This window comes from Carcharhinus amblyrhynchos, chromosome 27 (genome assembly GCF_965287045.1).
Source record: "Carcharhinus amblyrhynchos chromosome 27, sCarAmb.v2.hapA, whole genome shotgun sequence".
Classification (NCBI taxonomy): domain Eukaryota; kingdom Metazoa; phylum Chordata; class Chondrichthyes; order Carcharhiniformes; family Carcharhinidae; genus Carcharhinus; species Carcharhinus amblyrhynchos.
The window spans coordinates 28,219,347-28,238,045 of record NC_137350.1 but is presented as its reverse complement, the minus strand read 5'-3'; the positions used below and the strand labels follow the sequence as shown (position 1 = coordinate 28,238,045).

Sequence of the window (18,699 nt, the reverse complement as noted above, 5' to 3'; positions counted from 1 at the left end):
TGATCAATTTGAGGGAAACAAGCATCCTCATATACAAAGACACTGATAATGCTGATGCTTTTTACCAATGCATTAAAGGTATTTATTTTTCTGTTCAGAGGAACCTAATTCCCAGTTTCCCAGTGAAGAGACCAGTTGATCCTGGCAAGACCTTGCAGTGGAACCTTTTAATCTAGGGGGACTGTTATTGCCACCACAATGTTCTGGCTGACTAGGAAACTTTCCTGCAAATATTGCCCTCCATGGACACATGGGAAGCATCAACAGCCTGTTAATCAACCTGTTTGGCCACATTATAGACACACCTTCCATGGCTTGTCCTGGGTGGGATAAGAGCTCAAATGTCAGCAGGCCACCCACTGTGACATGAGACCTCCCCTCTCCTGTGATCAACATGGAGTGGAGGGAAATTAGTGGTTCACTTATATTCAAGAACTTATATGGAAAATCTATGTGACAGGAGGTAGCTTAAATCTTGTAGTGTAGTTGCCTTTGATTTAAATAAAAGGTTAGTGTCTAATTTAAAGGTGTTTTCATTTTCCAGTTCCAACTCCGGATACTTTTTCAGGCAATACTCTACCATTTACATTCCCATTCCATGGAGAAACAATTAATTTGCATTCCTGCTCTGTCCTCCTGTTCCCCCATTTGCACTCCAACCCCATTCTGCTCGTTCCAGTCAGTTTCGCTCAGTCAACTAGACAGTTGGTTCATGATGCCAATTGCCAGTAACAGCGCGGGTTCAATTCCGGTACCTGCTGAGGCACGGGCAACATGGTGGCACATGGTTAACACTGCGGCCTCACAGCACCAAGGTCCCAGGTTCAATTCTAGCCTCGGCTCACTGTCTGTGTGGAGTTTGCATGTCCTCCCCGTGTCTTCCGTAGTCTTCCTCCGGGTTCACTGGCTTCCTCCCACATGTGCGGGTTAGGTAGATTGGCCATGCTAAATTGACCCTAGTGTCAGGGGGATTAGCAAAGGTGTGGAGTTATGGGAATACGGCCTGGATGGGATTGTGGTCAGTACAGATGCAATGGACCGAATGGCTGTCTTCTGTTCTGTGGGCATTCTATGAATCATTGCCTCCTTCTCCATCTTGCCTGAGTTGTGGTGACCCTCAGGTTAAATTGCCACCTGTCAATTCTTCTCCCTCAAAGAGGAGAGCAGCCGATGATCATCTGGGTGTATGGTGACTTTAACTTTGCTCTCTCCTGCCACCAGCCATTTATACTCCCACTTTGTTCACCCCTTTCCCATTCCAGTTTCCACCTGACATTACTCTTTCCTGTTTATACCATTCTCCATCAGCCACAGGGCCAGAGTGTACTTGCCCAGGCTGTGCGTCTACAATAACAGAAAATGCTGGAAAATCACAGCAGGTTTGGACAATCCCAGAGCTCGGAAAGAGGGTCACCTGTGGAGGGAAAATGTTCCGAGTTTGGATGGCCCTTTGTCAGAGCTCTGAGATTGTCCAGACCTGCTGAAATATTCCAACATTTTCTGTTCAGACCTGCTGAGAATTTCTAGAATTTTCTGTCTAGACTTGCTGTGATTTTCCAGCATTTTCTGTCCAGTCCTGCTGAGATTTCCCAGCATTTTCTAACCAGACCTGCTGAGGTTTTCCAGCATATTCTGTCCAGAACTGCTGAGATTTTCCAGCATTTTCTGTGCAGACCAGCTGAGATTTTCCAGCATTTTCTGTCTGGATCTGCTGAGAGTTTCCAGCATTTTCTGTCCAGACCTGCTGAGAATTTCCAGAATTTTCTGTCTAGACTTATAAGGACATAAGAACATAAAAAATAGGAGCAGGAGTAGGCCATCTAGCCCTTCGAGCCTGCCCCGCCATTCAATAAGATCATGGCTGATCTGTCGTGGCTCAGTTCCACATTCCCGCCCTCTCCCCATAACCCTTAATCCCCTCGCTTATCAAAAACACATCAACCCCCGTCTTAAAAATATTTAGCGAGGCAGCCTCCACCACTTCAACGGGCAGAGAATTCCAGAGATTCACCACCCTTTGAGTGAAGAAGTTCCTCCTCAACTCCGTTCTAAACCGCCCCCCCACTTTATCTTGAGGCTGTGCCCCCTAGTCCTACTGTCCTTTCTGAGCGGGAAGAGTCTCTCCACCTCTATCCTATCCATCCCATTCATCATCTTATACGTCTCAATGAGATCTCCCCTCATTCTTCTAAACTCTAACGAATACAAGCCTAGTTTATTCAGCCTCTCCTCATAGCTCAACTCCCTCAACTCCGGCATCAGCCTAGTAAACCTCCTCTGCACTCCCTCCAAGGCCAAAATATCCTTGCGTAAGTGCGGCGACCAAAGCTGCATACAGTACTCCAGCTGCGGCCTCACCAATGCCCTATACAGCTGCAGCAAGACCTCCCTACTTTTATATTCAATCCCCCTCGCTATGAAGGCCAGCATCCCATTCGCCTTCCTGACCACCTGCTGCACCTGCAAGCTGGGTTTTTGCGACTCATGCACAAGGACCCCGAGGTCCCCTCTGCACCGTCGCCTGCTGCAGTTTTTCGCCACATAAGTAATAGTCCTTCCTACCATTATTCCTACCAAAGTGGACCACCTCGCACTTGCCAACATTAAATTCCATTTGCCATTTCCTGGCCCATTCGCCCAGCCTATCTAGATCCTTCTGCAGACTCTCCACACCCTCTGCGCAATTTGCCGTTCCACCAATCTTGGTGTTATCAGCAAATTTCGACACCCTACACTCGGTTCCCTCCTCCAGATCATCTATATAAATGGTAAATAGCTGAGGCCCCAGCACCGACCCCTGGGGCACTCCACTAGTCACCAACCGCCAATCCGAATAGCACCCATTGACCCCCACTCTCTGCCTCCTATTTGACAACCAATCCTCTATCCACGCTAACACCCTACCCCCAACTCCATGCCCCCTTACCTTCTGCAATAACCTCTTGTGAGGTACCTTGTCAAACGCCTTCTGAAAATCAAGAAAGACCACATCCACCGGCTCTCCTCTATCCACTGCCCTAGACACATCCTCATAGAACTCAAGTAAATTTGTCAGACACGACTTCCCCTTAACGAAACCGTGCTGCGTCTGCTCTAACAAGCAATTCCCCTCAAGATGCCTCGCTATTTCCTCCTTGATGATGGATTCTAACATTTTACCTACAACAGACGTTAAACTAACTGGCCTATAATTCCCTGCCTTTTGCCTGCCACCCTTCTTAAACAACGGCGTAACATTAGCCGTTTTCCAATCTTCCGGCACTTCCCCGGAATCCAGCGACGTTTGGAAAATAACCACCAAGGCATCCACTATCACCTCCGCCATTTCTTTCAGAACCCTGGGATACATTCCATCCGGTCCTGGGGACTTGTCCACAATCAGTCCCTCCAGTCTGTTGAGCACTGCCTCTCTAGTAACAATAATGTCATCAGGCCCTCCAGTCCTACCACCTTTCCATCGCTAACACCTGGCAAATTATTCACGTCCTCCTCCGTGAAGACCGAAACAAAAAAGTTATTCAAGACCTCAGCCATTTCCCCATCCCCTACCACTAAGTCCCCCCTCTCATCCTCTAAGGGTCCAACGTTCACCCTAGCCAGCCTCTTCCTTTTTATATATTTATAAAAACTCTTGCTATCCTTTTTTATATTAAGCGCTAGCCCAGCTTCATAGTTACTCCTACCCTTCTTTATCAACTTCTTTGTCAATCTTTGTTGACATTTAAACCTCTCCCAATCCTCTTCTCGCCCACTACTCTTAGCTACTCTAAACGCCTCGCTGTGATTTTCCAGCATTTCCCGTCCAGTCCTGCTGAGATTTTCCAACATTTTCTGTCCAGGCCTGCTGAGGTTTCCCAGCATTTTCTGTCTAGACCTGCTGAGATTTTCCAGCATTTTTTGTCTAGAACTGCTGAGATTATCCAGCATTTTTTGTCCAGGCCTGCTGAGATTTTCCAGCATTTTCTGCTCAGACGTGCTAAGATTTTCCAACCAATTTCCACAGTGTTTTGCTTTTATCTGTGTGCTTACAATGGCTGGCTGCAAATTGCTGAATGATAAAGCAGTCCTAACTCTCCCATTACATTTTCGCTCTACTTCAGGGTCTTTCAGGCCAATTCTGCTGTCGGAGTGCGAAGGCACTCTGATGAGTTCTAGAAAGGCAGCAAAGCAAAAACACTTTTAAGTTCACACCTATAAATCAGTAATTGCACTTTAGCATTCGTTTTAATTGTCTACAGTGTCACCTAAGTTTTCCTTGCAACTTCAGCACCAGATAATTAAATATAATTAGCAGCTTGCTTTCTGTTTCCACCTTCCTCTGGCAGTGACTCACGCAGTTTTCTAACCCACATTCCAGGCTATATTCAGGATCAGCAAAGAAAAGAATCAAGAGACAGGTCTGGATCATTTGTTGCTGCAAAGATTCCCTCCTCCCCACTGCTATCTCCTGCTACACTTCATTCCTTTCTTCACTATGAGTCGTTGTTGGCATGTACGGTTCCTGTGTTGGATTGGAGCTCAGAGTACAAGTTCATGACTTGTTATTTTTAGACCTGGCACTGTTAGCGTGATTTATGATCTGTTAAAGTGACACAGATCACAATACCAATTAAATAAAATCAAGCTGTGCTTATTTTTTCCAGCGAGGTGCATCAAAATAGGTGCATTAATGAGCAATTGTCAATCTCACTGAACGTCAGCTAGTGGGGACTGTGCATCGGAAAAATACGTCAAGACCATAGCCCTTACTCATGTCCCATTTGCCTTCCTGCGCAGAAAATGATGCACGATCATGAAGATTATTAGAGGGAGGAAGTGACAAACTATTTTTGCTGACAAATGGCATTTTCTGCACAAACTTGCGAAGGTTTTCCAGCATTTTCTGTCCTGACCTGCTGAGATTTTCCAGCAACTTCTGTCCTGGCCTGCTGAAATTTTCCAGCATTTTCTGTCCTGACCTGCTGAGATTTTCCAGCAACTTCTGTCCTGGCCTGCTGAAATTTTCCAGCATTTTCTGTCCAGACCTGCTGAATTTTCCATCATTATCTGTCCTCCCCTGCCGAGATTTTCTAGTATTTTCTGTCCAGACCTGCTGAGACTTTCCTGCATTTTCTGTTCAGAACTTCCGAGATTTTCCCATATTTTTTGTCCAGTCCTGCTGAGCTTTTCCAGCTTTTCTGTTCAGACCTGCTTAAATTTTCCAGCATTTTCTGTTCAGACCTGTTATGATCTTCCAGCATTTTCTGTTCAGACCTGCTGAGGTTTTCTAGCATTTTCTGTTCAGACCTGCTGTCATCTTGCAGCATTTTCTGTTTAGACCTGCTGATGTTTTCCAGCATTTTCTGTTCAGACCTGCTGAGGTTTTCCAGCATTTTCTGTTTAGGCCTGCTGATGTTTTCCAGCATTTTCTGTTCAGACCTGCTGAGGTTTTCCAGCATTTTCTGTTTAGGCCTGCTGCTATTTTCCAGCATTTTCTGCTCAGACCTGCTGTGATCTTCCAGCATTTTCTGTTTAGACCTGTGGAGGTTTTCCAGCATTTTCTGTCCAGACATGCTCGGAATTTCCAGCATTTTCTGTCCAGACTTGCTGAGCCCTGCTCCTTCATCCGTGAGTCTGTGCGTCAGGTGTCAGGTGAGTAACCTGATGTAGGGGCAGCGCTCCGAAAGCTTGTGGCTTGTGCTACCAGGTAATCCTGTTGCACTTTAAACTGGTGTTGTGAGACTTCTTATTTTACAGTGAACAGTCAGAGAAAATGTCAAACAAGAGCCGAGGCAATTTCTCCACCATTTTTGAAGGAATGATTCCACATTAATACTGGGACAGCACGGTGGCACAGTGGTTAGCGCTGCTGCCTCACAGTGCCAGGGACGCAGGTTCAATTCCTGGTTTGGGTCACTGTCTGTGTGGAGTTTGCACGTTCTCCCCGTGCCTGCATGGGTTTCGTCCGGGTGTTCTGCTTTCCTCCCACAGTCCGAAAGATGTGCTGATTAGGAGCATCGGCCGTGCTAAATTCTCCCTCAGTGTACCCGAGAGAGTGATGACTGCAGGATTTTTACAGTAACTTCATTACAGTGTTAATGTAAGCCTACTTGTGACTAATAAATAAACTTTATTTTTACTTTATCTATGGTAGCTGATAACTACAGTCAGACGGGCAGTGATTTACCAGCCTTCCCTTACCACAATTCAGGTGGAATCTTTGGGACATGATTGTATTTCAATCCCAAACATCCCCCTTTTTAAAATGAACAAAAGACTAATTTGCATGGACTATCAGGTGTAGCTGTGAGTGACCCAAGTCCCCACTATCTGCCCATTGTTTTCATGCATTAGAGCACAGAACAGCTCAGGAACTGGCCCCTTGGCCCACGATGTTGTGCTGAACATAATGCCAGATTAAATTAATCCCTTCCCCCTGTTCTTGGTCTCATTCCCCCGATCCTTGCATATTCATGTGCTTATCGAAAAACCTCTTAAACTTAACAAGTTGTTTATTATTCTCATCAGTCTCTGCACATACCTGTTCATTCAACTGTGCAGGTCTGGTGCATTATGTCATTGGCTGTTTGTCTGGGTGATGGTCTCTCTCCAGGGAGTGTCTTTCCCGTGACACTTGTTGTTGCCTCGCTAACTGTTGTTGTTGTTCCATTTCCGTTGTTGGGGACAGGTATACCTCTGGGAGTGATGGCGTTCTGTACCCTGCGCAGCTGCTGAGATCTCATCTTCCCATCTTTCTTCAACTTTTCCAGATGCACCATAGAAAACATTCTTTCTGGTTGTCTCACAGCTTGGTACGGCTCCTGCTCTGCCCAAGACCGCAAAGATCGTGAATGTAGTCCAATCCATCACGCAAACCAGCCTCCCATCCATTGACTGTGTCTACCCTTCTCGCTGCCTTGGCAAAGCAGCCAGCATAATTAAGGACCCCATGGACCCTGGACATTTTTTCTTCCACCGTCTTCCGATGGGAAAAAGATCTGAAGTCATGTACCAATCAACTTAAGAACTGCTTCTTCCCTCTTGTCATCAGAATTTTGAATGGATCTACCTCGCACTAAGTTGATTTTCCTCGACATCCGAGCTATGACTGTAACATTACAATCTGCACTCTCTCGTTTCCTTTCCTATGAACGGTATGCTTTGCCTGTATAGTGCAGGAGAAACAATACTTATCACTGTATGCTAATGCATGTGACAATAATAAATCAAATCAAATCAAATCAAGTCACTGCCGGCAGTGAAGGAACAGCTCCTTGAGGTGTTTACAAATACCTGTGGCTGTACTGGTATATTTGTTCATTCACATCTATCACCTATAATCGAGGTGACAACTGCTCAACACATCTCCCTAAGTCTCCAGGTTGGTTGATTCCTGTTGAGAACATTGAAGGTTTACTCTCTGACTGACTCTCCTATGCTCAATTCTGGCAATGGTTTGGAGGTTTTGTTGGTGAAATTTGGATTTCTGCCATTTCACCTTGATTTTTTTCACTTGTGTCTGTTACTTCTTCTGGTTTTGGCAGCCTTTTTTTGCTATTATGTGGAGATGTCGGCATTGGTCTGGGGTGGGCGGTATTAATGTTAACTGATAAATCAACTTTAACTTTGTGGACTTGGTCTTTAGCTGTAATTTGTTCTTGCTCAGCCCCAGGTTCTTCTGGTGAGCTCTCTCTAGCAGTTGTATGAGATTCCGATTGTGATCAGCAATGGCTTCTTCCGCTATGTCTCCACACCCACAGACCAGCAGATCATCCATAGCTTCCACTCCGGGAAGAACAGTGACTATCTCATACTGTCTACATTGATAATGTTCAGGATCTGTGGAAATGCCAAGTGGTGTGTGCAACCATCAGTGAGTTTTTTTAGCTGCTTGGGCAGCTCTGGACATTTCTGTGTTCCCCTTTCAGTGACCAGGTCTTCTCATAAGCTCTTTGAAAGTCAGTCTTAACTCCACTTCTTACACAATGTTACGAGCTCAGAACGTACAGTGCTTCCGTACAATGTCTTGATTAGAACTGAGTGTAATACAACTGCTCCTAACCTGTGCCTCATGATAGAGATCACATGACTATGGCGTGCTCGGGATGACATTGAGCATGTGATTGCATATCAGTCCCAAACACATCCCACCCAATCAGATTTTATTTTTAAATTTAATTGTCAACTAACACTTGGTGTAGGAGAGGCAGTAGCGTAGTGGTATTGCCATGAACTAGTTATCCAGAGACCCAGGGTAATTCTCTGTGGATCTGGGTTTGTATCCCACCAGGGTGGGTGGTGAAATTTGAATTCAATAAAAATATTCTGGAATTATAAGTCTTCCGATGACCATGAAACTATTATTGATTGCTGTAAAAACCCATCTGCTTCACTGATGTCCTTAAGGAAAGGAAATCCGCTGTCCTTACCCGGTCTGGCCTACATGTGACTCCAGATCCATGGCAATGTGGTTGACTCCTAAAATAAATGCTGGCTCATGAACTAATATATATGAAAAAATACAAATAATAATACTATGCTGAGCTGTGACATGCAGAATGCAGATTCATGCTTAAACATGAAGGTACCCTCTTCAATACTTGTTAAAACAAATTTTTAAACAAAGTAGTTAAGCCTCCTGGTTGGTGAGGGGAACCCCTCTGTAGAGCAACCTTTGGGTCAGCTGGGTAGGCAGATGGGGCCTGTTGGGCTGCCTGGAGCCTGGCACTCTGGCCTGCTGCTGGCCCGTTGTCTCCAAGCAGTTTATCGGCCCACCATTGCATCAAGAAAATGGAGGCCAAGAATCTGTGAACCCTCTCGGTCAATCGTTCAGGCATCCTTACACATGCCAATACTTTCAGTGGAACTGGGTGTGTGGAGCCCATCTAAGCCAAGGTAATATACCTCAGTGGTGACATTATCAGACTTAGCATTTATGAAGGTAAATTATCATCTTTCTCAAGGGTAATTACGGATGGGTAATAAAAGCTGCTTTAGCAGCCACACTCCCACAAATCCCCACATCCTGTGAATGAATATGAAGGGTGAAGCCACCCCACCCACAAGTGGCATATTTCCTGGCAATGGAGGTGGCCCACCATTGGTCTGGCAGCCCAACAGGCCCCATCTGCCTACCCAGCCGACACAAAGACTGCTCTACAGAGGGGTTCCCCTCACCAACCAGGAGGCTTAGCTACTTTATTTAAAAATTTGTTTTAACAAGTGTTGAAGAGGGTACCTTCATGTTGAAGCATGAAACTGCATTCTGAATGCCACAGCTTAGCGTAGTATCATTATTTGTATTTTTTCATATATATTTGTTCATGGGATGTAGGCATTGCTGGCTGGGCCAGCATTTATTTTATGTATCTTGGGCATTGCCCCTTTAAGGGACTGGGTCATGTGACTGGGTATGTGGCATAAGCTGGCTGGGACTCACCCTGAGTGGGCAGCTAACATTTGGAGTGGGGAGTGCGTAGAAGGAATAAAGATCTGTGTTCCCTAACTTGGTGTGTATCCTGCTGGTGGGAAGGGCTGGAAAATTTCAGTGAAAAAATGTATTACTTCACCAGAACTGCCCCAAATCGGGCCCAGAGACAGAGTCAGATAGGTTCTTGATCAATAGGGGATTAAGGGTTACGGGGAGAAGGCAGGAGAAAGGGGGTCAGAATCATTTCAGCCATGATTGAATGGCGGAGCAGGCTCGATGGGCCAAATTCTGCCCCTATATCTTACGGTCTTATGGTTTTGGTGTTTTCAAAGGCATTCCAATGGCAGTAAGCAGCAATTCAGACCAAAGTGATCTGTTCGATCCAGATTATCCAACAGGCCCGTCTTATTAACACAGTCCTCATTTAGCACCAATCTCCAATTTCTCACCAAAATCCACTCTCGCACAAAGTACTCTACAAGGAATCTGTTCCTTTCACAAGGTGGCACCACCAAGCTATTTCCAATATTACAGGAAATTAGGGCTCTCTTTGCAAGCGGTGAGGTGGAATGCAGGCAAAGACATTCCGCTTTTGTATCTCGGACTGTTTTGTCAGGGGTGGCCAAAACATCTATTGGGGGAATAAAAAAGTGTATAAAAGAACTTTGCATTTACTCTCTCACTTGGGTAAAACCTTGTATATGACACGGTCATTGCCTTACAACCGAAAGACACAATAATCCTGACCAAGGCTGTGCAGAACTTCTACCATGAAGAGAAACAAAAATATTTTCCTCTTCACTGCTAACCCACAAATCGAATCACTTCACAAACTGTGCTTTGAAACTGTACCGTTTGCTAATTCTATTCCTGAAAGAATCTCCATCTCCCAATTGACCACATTTATTCTGAAGATGACCCTGACATCCATTGTGTGTGGAAAATAAATCCATCCAACTCCATCAGATATAAGATCAGTCAGTTTGTTCAGTGACTTGTTTCCATTATTCAGCAACATCACAAATCACCAGAGAATCATAGATTTATAGAAGGAGGCCATTCGGCCCATCAAGTTTGTACTGACTGCACCCAGGCTCAATTCCCGTAACCCCATATATTTACCCATTAATCCCACCTTACCTACTTGGGACACTAATGGCCATGACCAATCCACCTAACCCGCACATCTTTGGACTGTGGGAGGAAACCGGAGAAACAGGAGGAAACCCACGCAGACACAGGGAGAACGTGCAGACTCCACAGACAGTCAGCCCAACCACTGTGCCACCATGCTGTCCCCAAAATAAATCGTCTTAGATTCATTCTGGTCCATAAATTAATTTGCAGATTTTGCCATGAATATGGATGAATCCCCCCCCAAATCAATTGACAAATTAGCCAAACATTCCACAACAGCTGTATAACTCAATAAGAGAAATAAAGCCAAATTGACCATTAAATACACGGGCCTGAACTTACCCTTGGTGACATGTTTCCTTCGTGTTAGTGGGGCAGGGTTAAAATAGGACAGGTGCCCACCCCAACACCTCCCCACCCATCACCAAGCTTAATCACACAACACGAGGCGGGGAGGGTGCATGGGCACCAGAATCAAAAGCCTATCCATCATATTTAAATGGATAATCAAGGGTGGTTTAAGATTTTTATAAAGCCAGTCGACCCTGTGACTAAACTGCTCACACCATAAAACTTTTGTGGAGGGAGCTGGAAGCCAGACTTACTTTTAACTTCAATGTTTAAAGGGCAGGAAGGAAGGGGTGTGGCCCTTTGGTAGCTGTCTTTTGGTGATCATGGGGCACAACCCCCCCAACCCCCACACTTGGGTCGTATCCCCCAGTTCCTTCCTACACATTCCTACTCTTAAACTAATTCCCTCCCCACCCACCGCTCTACCTAACATACCCGGCCTATGGACCCAGACTTTACCACTCCAGGGATCTGTGTGCCTTGACTTTCTTTTCCTACTGGCAGCCCCACCCTGGCACTGCCGCCACCCTGGCACTGCTGGGCCTGAGGAAGGAAAGGAAGGCTTGTGAAGCTGTCTGCCAATCAGACAGGCCAGCAGCTCCAGAGGCCAGTCCCCCGCCTGGGTCTCATATTTGTCCACCCTGAGCTCCTGTATGGCTGTATGGTGGATTAGTGTGGGCCATTTTGGTTCCACATTGACATTGTCTCCAAGTTGGGTTTGTTGTCTATTCCATGATCTTGTGTAAATAGGGCTGTTGGAAATACACCTGTGCACTTGCTCAACTTGAGTGTGCCACAATAATACATACTTAGATATTGCTAATGAGGGGGCGATGAACTAGTGGTATTAAAGTTTAAACTTCATTTATTGGTATCACAATTAGGCCCACAGTAACACTGCAATGAAGTTACTGTGAAAATCCCCTAGTCGCCACACTCCGGCACTTGTTTGACTACACGGAGGGAGAATTTAGCATGGCCAAAGCACCTAACTAGCATGTCTTTTGGACTGTGGGAGGAAACCAGAACACTCGGAGGAAACACACGCAGACACAGGGAGAATGTGCAGACTCCACACAGACAGTGACCCAAGCTAGAAATCGAACACGGATCCCTGGTACCGTGAGTTAGCAGTGCTAACATGGTGCCACCACGCTTCCCCAAAAGCCAGGGTGGCACAGTGATAGGCAATTGCATTTGGCTGGTATGAGGATTGAACCAATGACATTGGCAGACTATTAATCCAGCAAATTTGTAATGTTCTGGGGACCGGGGTGCGAATCCCACCACGCCAGCTGGTAGAATTTGAATTTAATTTAAAAAGTCTGGAATTAAGAATCTACTGATGACCATGAAACCATTGTCAGAAAACGTCTCTTTAGAGAAGGCAATCTGCCGTCCTTACCTGGTCTGGTCTACGTGTGATTCCAGAGCCACAGCAACATGCTTGACTCAAAACTGCCCTCTCAGCTCAAGGGCAACTAGGGATGAGCAATAAATGCTGGCCAGCCAGCGACGCCCATGTCCCACGAATGAATAAATAAAAATCACAATTCATTGGAGTCATACCTAGGACTGAGGTCAGGAGGTCCACAGCAGTTTAGAGATGGTAGAAGGAGTTTTGTTGGCTTCCGTGCATTACCATTTCCACCATTAGATGTGGTGTCTTCCTTCTTGCATTGGGGGCTTCCGCCCCTCCTGCACTTGGCCGGTGAGCGGCTAGCAAGTCTTATCGTCGAATAATGCTTGAGGTCATCTCCCAGCAAGCTACCGAGTGACCCCCGGCGGATTGGACTGTTCAAACCGGGCAATGTGAGTTTCCTCCGGGTCTTAGTGGCTGGCGAGAGCTGCGAGTATTCATTTGGTTCATCCTCAGTTTCTAAAATGGAGGGAAGTTTCTTATTGGAATTGTCCCTGCCTTCCAGACGATTCTAAGGAAACAAATACAATTGTCTCATCAGTCCCTGCAATCTTCTTTTTTGAAAGAGAAAAGCAAAGACTCCAAACATTTCAATTTTAAAGAATTTAGCCCACCAACTCTCCATAACAACCCCATTTAAATATATGGGCTTATAGGGATAGGATGGGATTGTTGTCGGTGCAGGCTCAATGGGCTGAATGGCCTCCTTCTGCACTGTGGGGATTCTATTCTATGATTCTATAACTCTCCAGCTGATGGGGGCTTTCTCAGCTTTTTGCAAAGCTGAGTTCCAAGTAGAGCTGAACTGGAACTCAACTGTGACTGTGACTGTAACTGTGGCTAGCACAACTGCCTCACAGCGCCAGGGACCCTGGTTCAATTCCCAGCTCAGGTCACTGTCTATGTGGAATTTGTATGTTCTCCCTGTGTCTGTGTGGGTTTCCTCCGGGTGCTCCAGTTTCCTCCCTCAGTCCAAAGATGCACAGGTTAGGTGAATTGGCCATTCTAAATTGCCCCTCAGTGTCAGGAGGGGACTAGCAAGGTTAATGTATGGGGTTATGGGGATAGGGCTTGGGTGGGATTGTGGTCGGTGCAGACCTGATGGGCCAAATGGTCTCCTCCTGCACTGTATGATTCTACTCAATATTCATTGCTTTTCATTTCAGTGTAAGAATGACACCTAGTTTTCTGGCACTGGATGTGAGTAGTTGCGTGAGGGAGAAAAGATTAATTCTTAAAATTTGGCAGTGGAACTATCTTGACTTTATTCCCACCTGCTCATTTAGAGTTTCTAACTGATGGAGAGGTATGGTTGCTCAGGTAGTGGCTATCCCTCTCATCTCTCTGTGAGTGACCATATTTCGTGTGGGACATCAGACAGAGCAAGAAGCCTAAAAGAAAAGCAAAATGCTGCTGGAAATGTGAAATAGAAACAGAAAATGCTGAAAACACTCAGCAGATCTCGCAACATCTGTAGCGAGAGAAATGGGGGGGGCACGGTGGCACAGTAGTTAGCACTGCTGCCTCACAGCGCCTGGGACCTGGATTCAATTCACGGCTTGGGTCAGTGTGTGGAGTTTGTATGTTTTCCTCATGTCTGTGTAGGTTTCTCCTGGGGTGCCCCAGTTTCCTGCCACAGTCTGAAAGACAAGCTGGTTAGGCGCATTGGCCATGCTAAATTCTCCCTCAGTGTATCCGAACAGGTGCCGCAGTGTGGCAACTAGGGGATTTTCACAGTAACTTCATTGCAGTGTTAATGTAAGCCTACTTTTGACACTAATAAATAAACGTAAACTTAAGCTTTAACATCTTGAGTTCTTGATGACTTGAAATGTTAACTTTTCTGATTCTCTCTCCACAGATGCTGCCAGTCCTGCTGAGTTTATCCAGCATTTTTACTTTTTATTCTGCAAGAAAGCTATTTGAGATCTATCCTTCCACCACCTGATTTCCATGCACAGTCATGCTCTAGCTGATTTTCACCTTTTCTAATAGATCCAACTGTTACTTCGCCACACCTTTCTCAGTTGAGATAAGCCACCTTGGTAGAGTACAAGGAATGAGTCTGGAGTCTTCCTGGCCCCTTTGATCCCGCACCCAGATCGGGCAGTCAGCAGTCAAGAATAAAGTTTTAAGTTTATTTATTAGTGTCACAAATAGGCTTACATTAACACTGCAATGAAGTGGCTGTGAAAATCCCCTAGTTGCCACACTCCGGCGCCTGTTCAGGTACACTGAGGGAGAATTTAGCATGGCCAATGCACCCAGCCTGCATATCTTTCAGACTGTGGGAGGAAACCGGAGCTCCCAGAGGAAACCCAGGCTGACATGGGAGAACATGCAAACTCCACATAGTCACCCAAGCCAGGAATCAAACACGTGTCCCTGGTGCTGTGAGACAGCAGTGCTAACCACTGTGCCACTCTGTCATTGAGATTGAATTACCTGAGCCAATTATTGACTACCTCCAGCCATTATTCAAAAGGAAAAGACTCACCGGATGTGGCGAGGTGAGAGAAAGCCAGGCTATAGCAGAATATGAAAGGCCTAATTGTTAATTTTGTCTTTTGCACAGTGAAAATTGTTCCTTTTCAAGTTGAACAAGTTTTTGCGAATGTCCCAGAAAGATGAATTTTTATTGAAATCTGAAATTGAAGATCAATTTGAGGCGTTGTTGCAAATGCGTTCAGAAGGCACATTTCATTGAATCCCTACAGTGTAGAAGGAGACCATTTGGCCCATCAACTCTCTGATAGTCTAATTCCTTTTTGAGTGGCTCGATTGGACATGCCTCCACCATGCCCTCAGACAGTGCATTCTACACCCCACCCACTTGCTGTGTAAAAAAAGCACAAGGCTTTATTAATAAGACCATAGTGTAGAAGAGCAAGGAGGTTAGGTTGAATTTATTTCCATCATCCTCAGCTGAAGTATTTGCCAAAATTCTACCACACCGCCCACCACGAAATTGGAGCAGGACAACAGAAATGTTCATTGAGCTCAGGCAGGAATTTCTGGTCTCGCTCGAGCCAGGCCATAAAATCTCACCCATTGTGTCCAGTTCTGAGTGCCATACTTGAGGAAGGATGTGAACGTTTTTGAGAGGGTGCAGAAAAGATTCATAAGAATGCTTCCATGGATAAGGAACTATCAGGATAGATTGATGAAGTTAGAATTGAATTTCTTAGACAAAAGGGAGGAGATTTGATTGGCGTATTTAAAATCGTAAGGGTCTGGACAGACTTAACATAGACGCATAGAAAGTAGACACAGGAGCAGTCCATTCGGCCCTTTGAGCCTATTCCACCATTCATCACGATCATGGCTGATCATCAAATTCAATGTCCTGATTCCCCCCTTTCCCCCCATTTCCCTTGATCCCCTCAGACCCAAGAGCAAAATCTAATTTCTTCTTGAAATCACATGATGCTTCCGCTTCAAATACTTTCCATGGTCGCGAGTTCCACAGATTCACCACTCTCTGGGTCAGTTTATTACTCATCACCACCCAAAGTTTACACCACAATAAAACATCGAGCACACGCAGAATAACACAGTCACCATACCTGAGAGAGTCTTGGGGATTTGGCAAACTTTGAGATTCCCTGCAAAAACAATAGATGCAATTAACATCGTGGAGTCAACTACGTTCCTTTGACAGCACAGCTCATTCCAAACTCACAACCTCTAGCACCTAGAAGGACAAGGACAGCAGACGCATGGGAACACCACCACTTACAAGTTCCACTCCAAGCCACGCACCACCCTGAACTGGAACAATATCCCCATTCCTTCTTGCTCATTGAGTCAAAAACCATGGACCTTTCTTCCTAACAGCACTGTGGGTGTATGTACACCACATGGACTTCAGTGTTTTAAGAAGACGGCTCACCACTACCTTCTCAAGGGCAATTAGGGATGGACGATAAATGCTGGCCCAGCCAACAATGACCACATCCTGTGAAAGAATATTGAAAAAAACTTGAACAAATGAACAGCTCCATGTATCTGAATCTATGTTTGGTGAATCTAGCAGTGATTAACAGATTGACATTGCGACCAAAGTATCTTAAAGAAATTGACGTTGGAAATGTACTTAAAGCTGATTGTTACAGACAGGAAGCAAATAATGTTATTATGATAACCCTTAATTTTAACTGGTTTAAAACAGGATGACTATCTCCATTCAAATTCCAGGACATGGGCTCATGTTCAACTGGATAAGATGGGAAGATTGTTAATGAAAATTAGCTATACCGTGATTTTAGCTATACCATGTTAGGGATGGGCTCATTGCATATGCATTGGCGAGGCAATGGCCTAGTGGTATTATCGTTAGACAATTAATCCAGAAGCTCAGCTAATGTTCTGAGGACCTGGGTTCGAATCCTGCCGCAGCAGCTGTTGGGATTTGAATTTGATTAAAAAAAAATGGAAGTAGGGATCTACTGATGACCATTGTCGATTGTCGGAAAAACCCATCCGGTTCACTAATGTCCTTTAGAGAAGGAAATCTGCCGTCCTTACCTGGTCTGACCTACATGTAATTCCAGAGCCCCAGCAATATGATTGACTCTCAACTGCCCTCAAAGGGCAACTGGCTGTAAATGCTGGTCAGCTCATGATGCCCATGTCCCAGGATGGATTAGCAGCCTAACGAACAGTGACTTTTTTATTAGTTGATGGGATGTGGGCATCGCTGGCTGGGCCAGCATTTATTGTCCACTCCTGAGGGCATTTCAAAAATCATCCACATTGATGTGAGTCTGGAGTCACAAGTAGGTCAGACCAGATAAGGACAGCAGATTTCCTTCCTTAAAGGGCATTAATGAACCAGATGGGTTTCTCCCACTACTGACAGTGGTTTCATGGTCATCAGTAGATTCTTAATTCCAGGTATTTTTTATTGAATTCAAATTCCACCAGCTGCCGTGGTGGGATTTGAAGCCAGGTCCCCAGAGCATTACCCTAGGTTTCCAGATTACTTGTCCAGTGATTCCAGTGATCCATTTCATGGCTGCAGTGGGAAATAGGAATGTCACAAATTCACCATGGCAACATTGATTCTCATACTTCTACAAAAACAATCTACCTGTGCCCTCTGCCTATAAAAATAAAATAATGTCTTGAACCTTATGAATAATATTGCGTGGTACCAATTTATGACCATGACAGTCCTGTTGATCTGCAGCCCCTGAGTGGGAAAGGTTTAAAGTTTAAAGTTATTTATTAGTGTGACAAGTAAGGCTTACATCAACACTACAATGACGTTATTGTGAAAATCCCCTAGTCGCCACACGCCGGCACCTGTTCGGGGACACTGAGGAAGAATTTAGCGTGGCCAATGCACCTAATCAGCACGTCTTATCAGACTGTGGGAGGAAACTGGAGCACGCAGTGGAAACCCACGCAGACATGGGGAGAATGTGCAAATTCTACACAGACAGTGACCCAAGCCGGGAATCGAACCAGAGTCCCTGGCTCTGTGAGGCAGCACTGCTAACCACTGTGCCACTGTAACCACCCTCCTAACTCACCCGCCACCACCCCCCACCCTCCCAACCGGCAAGCCTGACTCCCTCCTTTTCTGGAATTTGGGAGGACCCCCCACCCCCCTGCTCCCCGCTCAGTAAACCATTTATACCCATTTACAGGATGGCATGGCATGGTGGTTAGCACTGTTGCCTCACAGCGCCAGGGACCCGGGTCACTGTCTGTGTAGAGTTTGCACATTCTCCCCATGTCTGCATGCGTTTCCTCCGGGTGCTCTGGGTTCCTCCCACAGTCTGAAAGACGCGCTGGTTAGGTGCATTGGCCATGTTAAATTCTCCCTTAGTGTACCCGAACAGGCACCGGAGTGTGGCAATTAGGAGAATTTCACAGTAACTTCACTGCAGTGTTAATGTAAGCCTCCTTGTGACATTAATAAATAAACTTTAAAACTTTAGAACTTTAAACACCTTAAAATTTTCCACTCTCAATATTCAGGTGCTTTATATATTTACTATTTCCAAGGATATCATTCCTGGAAAATGTGAGGGAGGTCTGGAATTTAATTTTGGTTAACAATTACCTTCAGGTTGGCAATCTGACATTAATCCATCTCAAACACTATAGCCACAGTGCGGAGAGGAAATTAAACAGCTCAGTCCTTTCTCTTACCAGCTGCTCTGAGGGAATTCAGACACGGACACACATTTATAATTCTACAGCACCGTGTGAGAACAGCTGCTTCTTAATCACCACGTTTTCTAACATGGAAAGTCATGACTAGAGGCAATTTTCCTCATTCTGTGTCTGATTAACATAATCTTCTCATGATCATAGACTGTTAGCACTGACCTGCAGACACAGAGGAATGAATTCTAACACGAGGTAATCC

The 18,699-nt window shown here is 45.4% G+C and overlaps 1 protein-coding gene across 1 annotated transcript in view; it reads right to left on the bottom strand.

Annotated features, from left to right (window-relative positions):
* Positions 1–18,699, bottom strand: part of LOC145359312 (voltage-gated delayed rectifier potassium channel KCNH4-like) — a 187,060-nt gene that overhangs the window by 30,189 nt on the left and 138,172 nt on the right. The window contains exons 12-13 of the mRNA XM_080213902.1: positions 15,884–15,922; positions 12,467–12,828 (exon numbers count right to left, since the gene is read on the bottom strand). Of these exons, the coding sequence (XP_080070028.1) occupies positions 12,467–12,828; positions 15,884–15,922 (401 nt within the window). The remainder of the gene's footprint in view (positions 1–12,466; positions 12,829–15,883; positions 15,923–18,699) is intronic.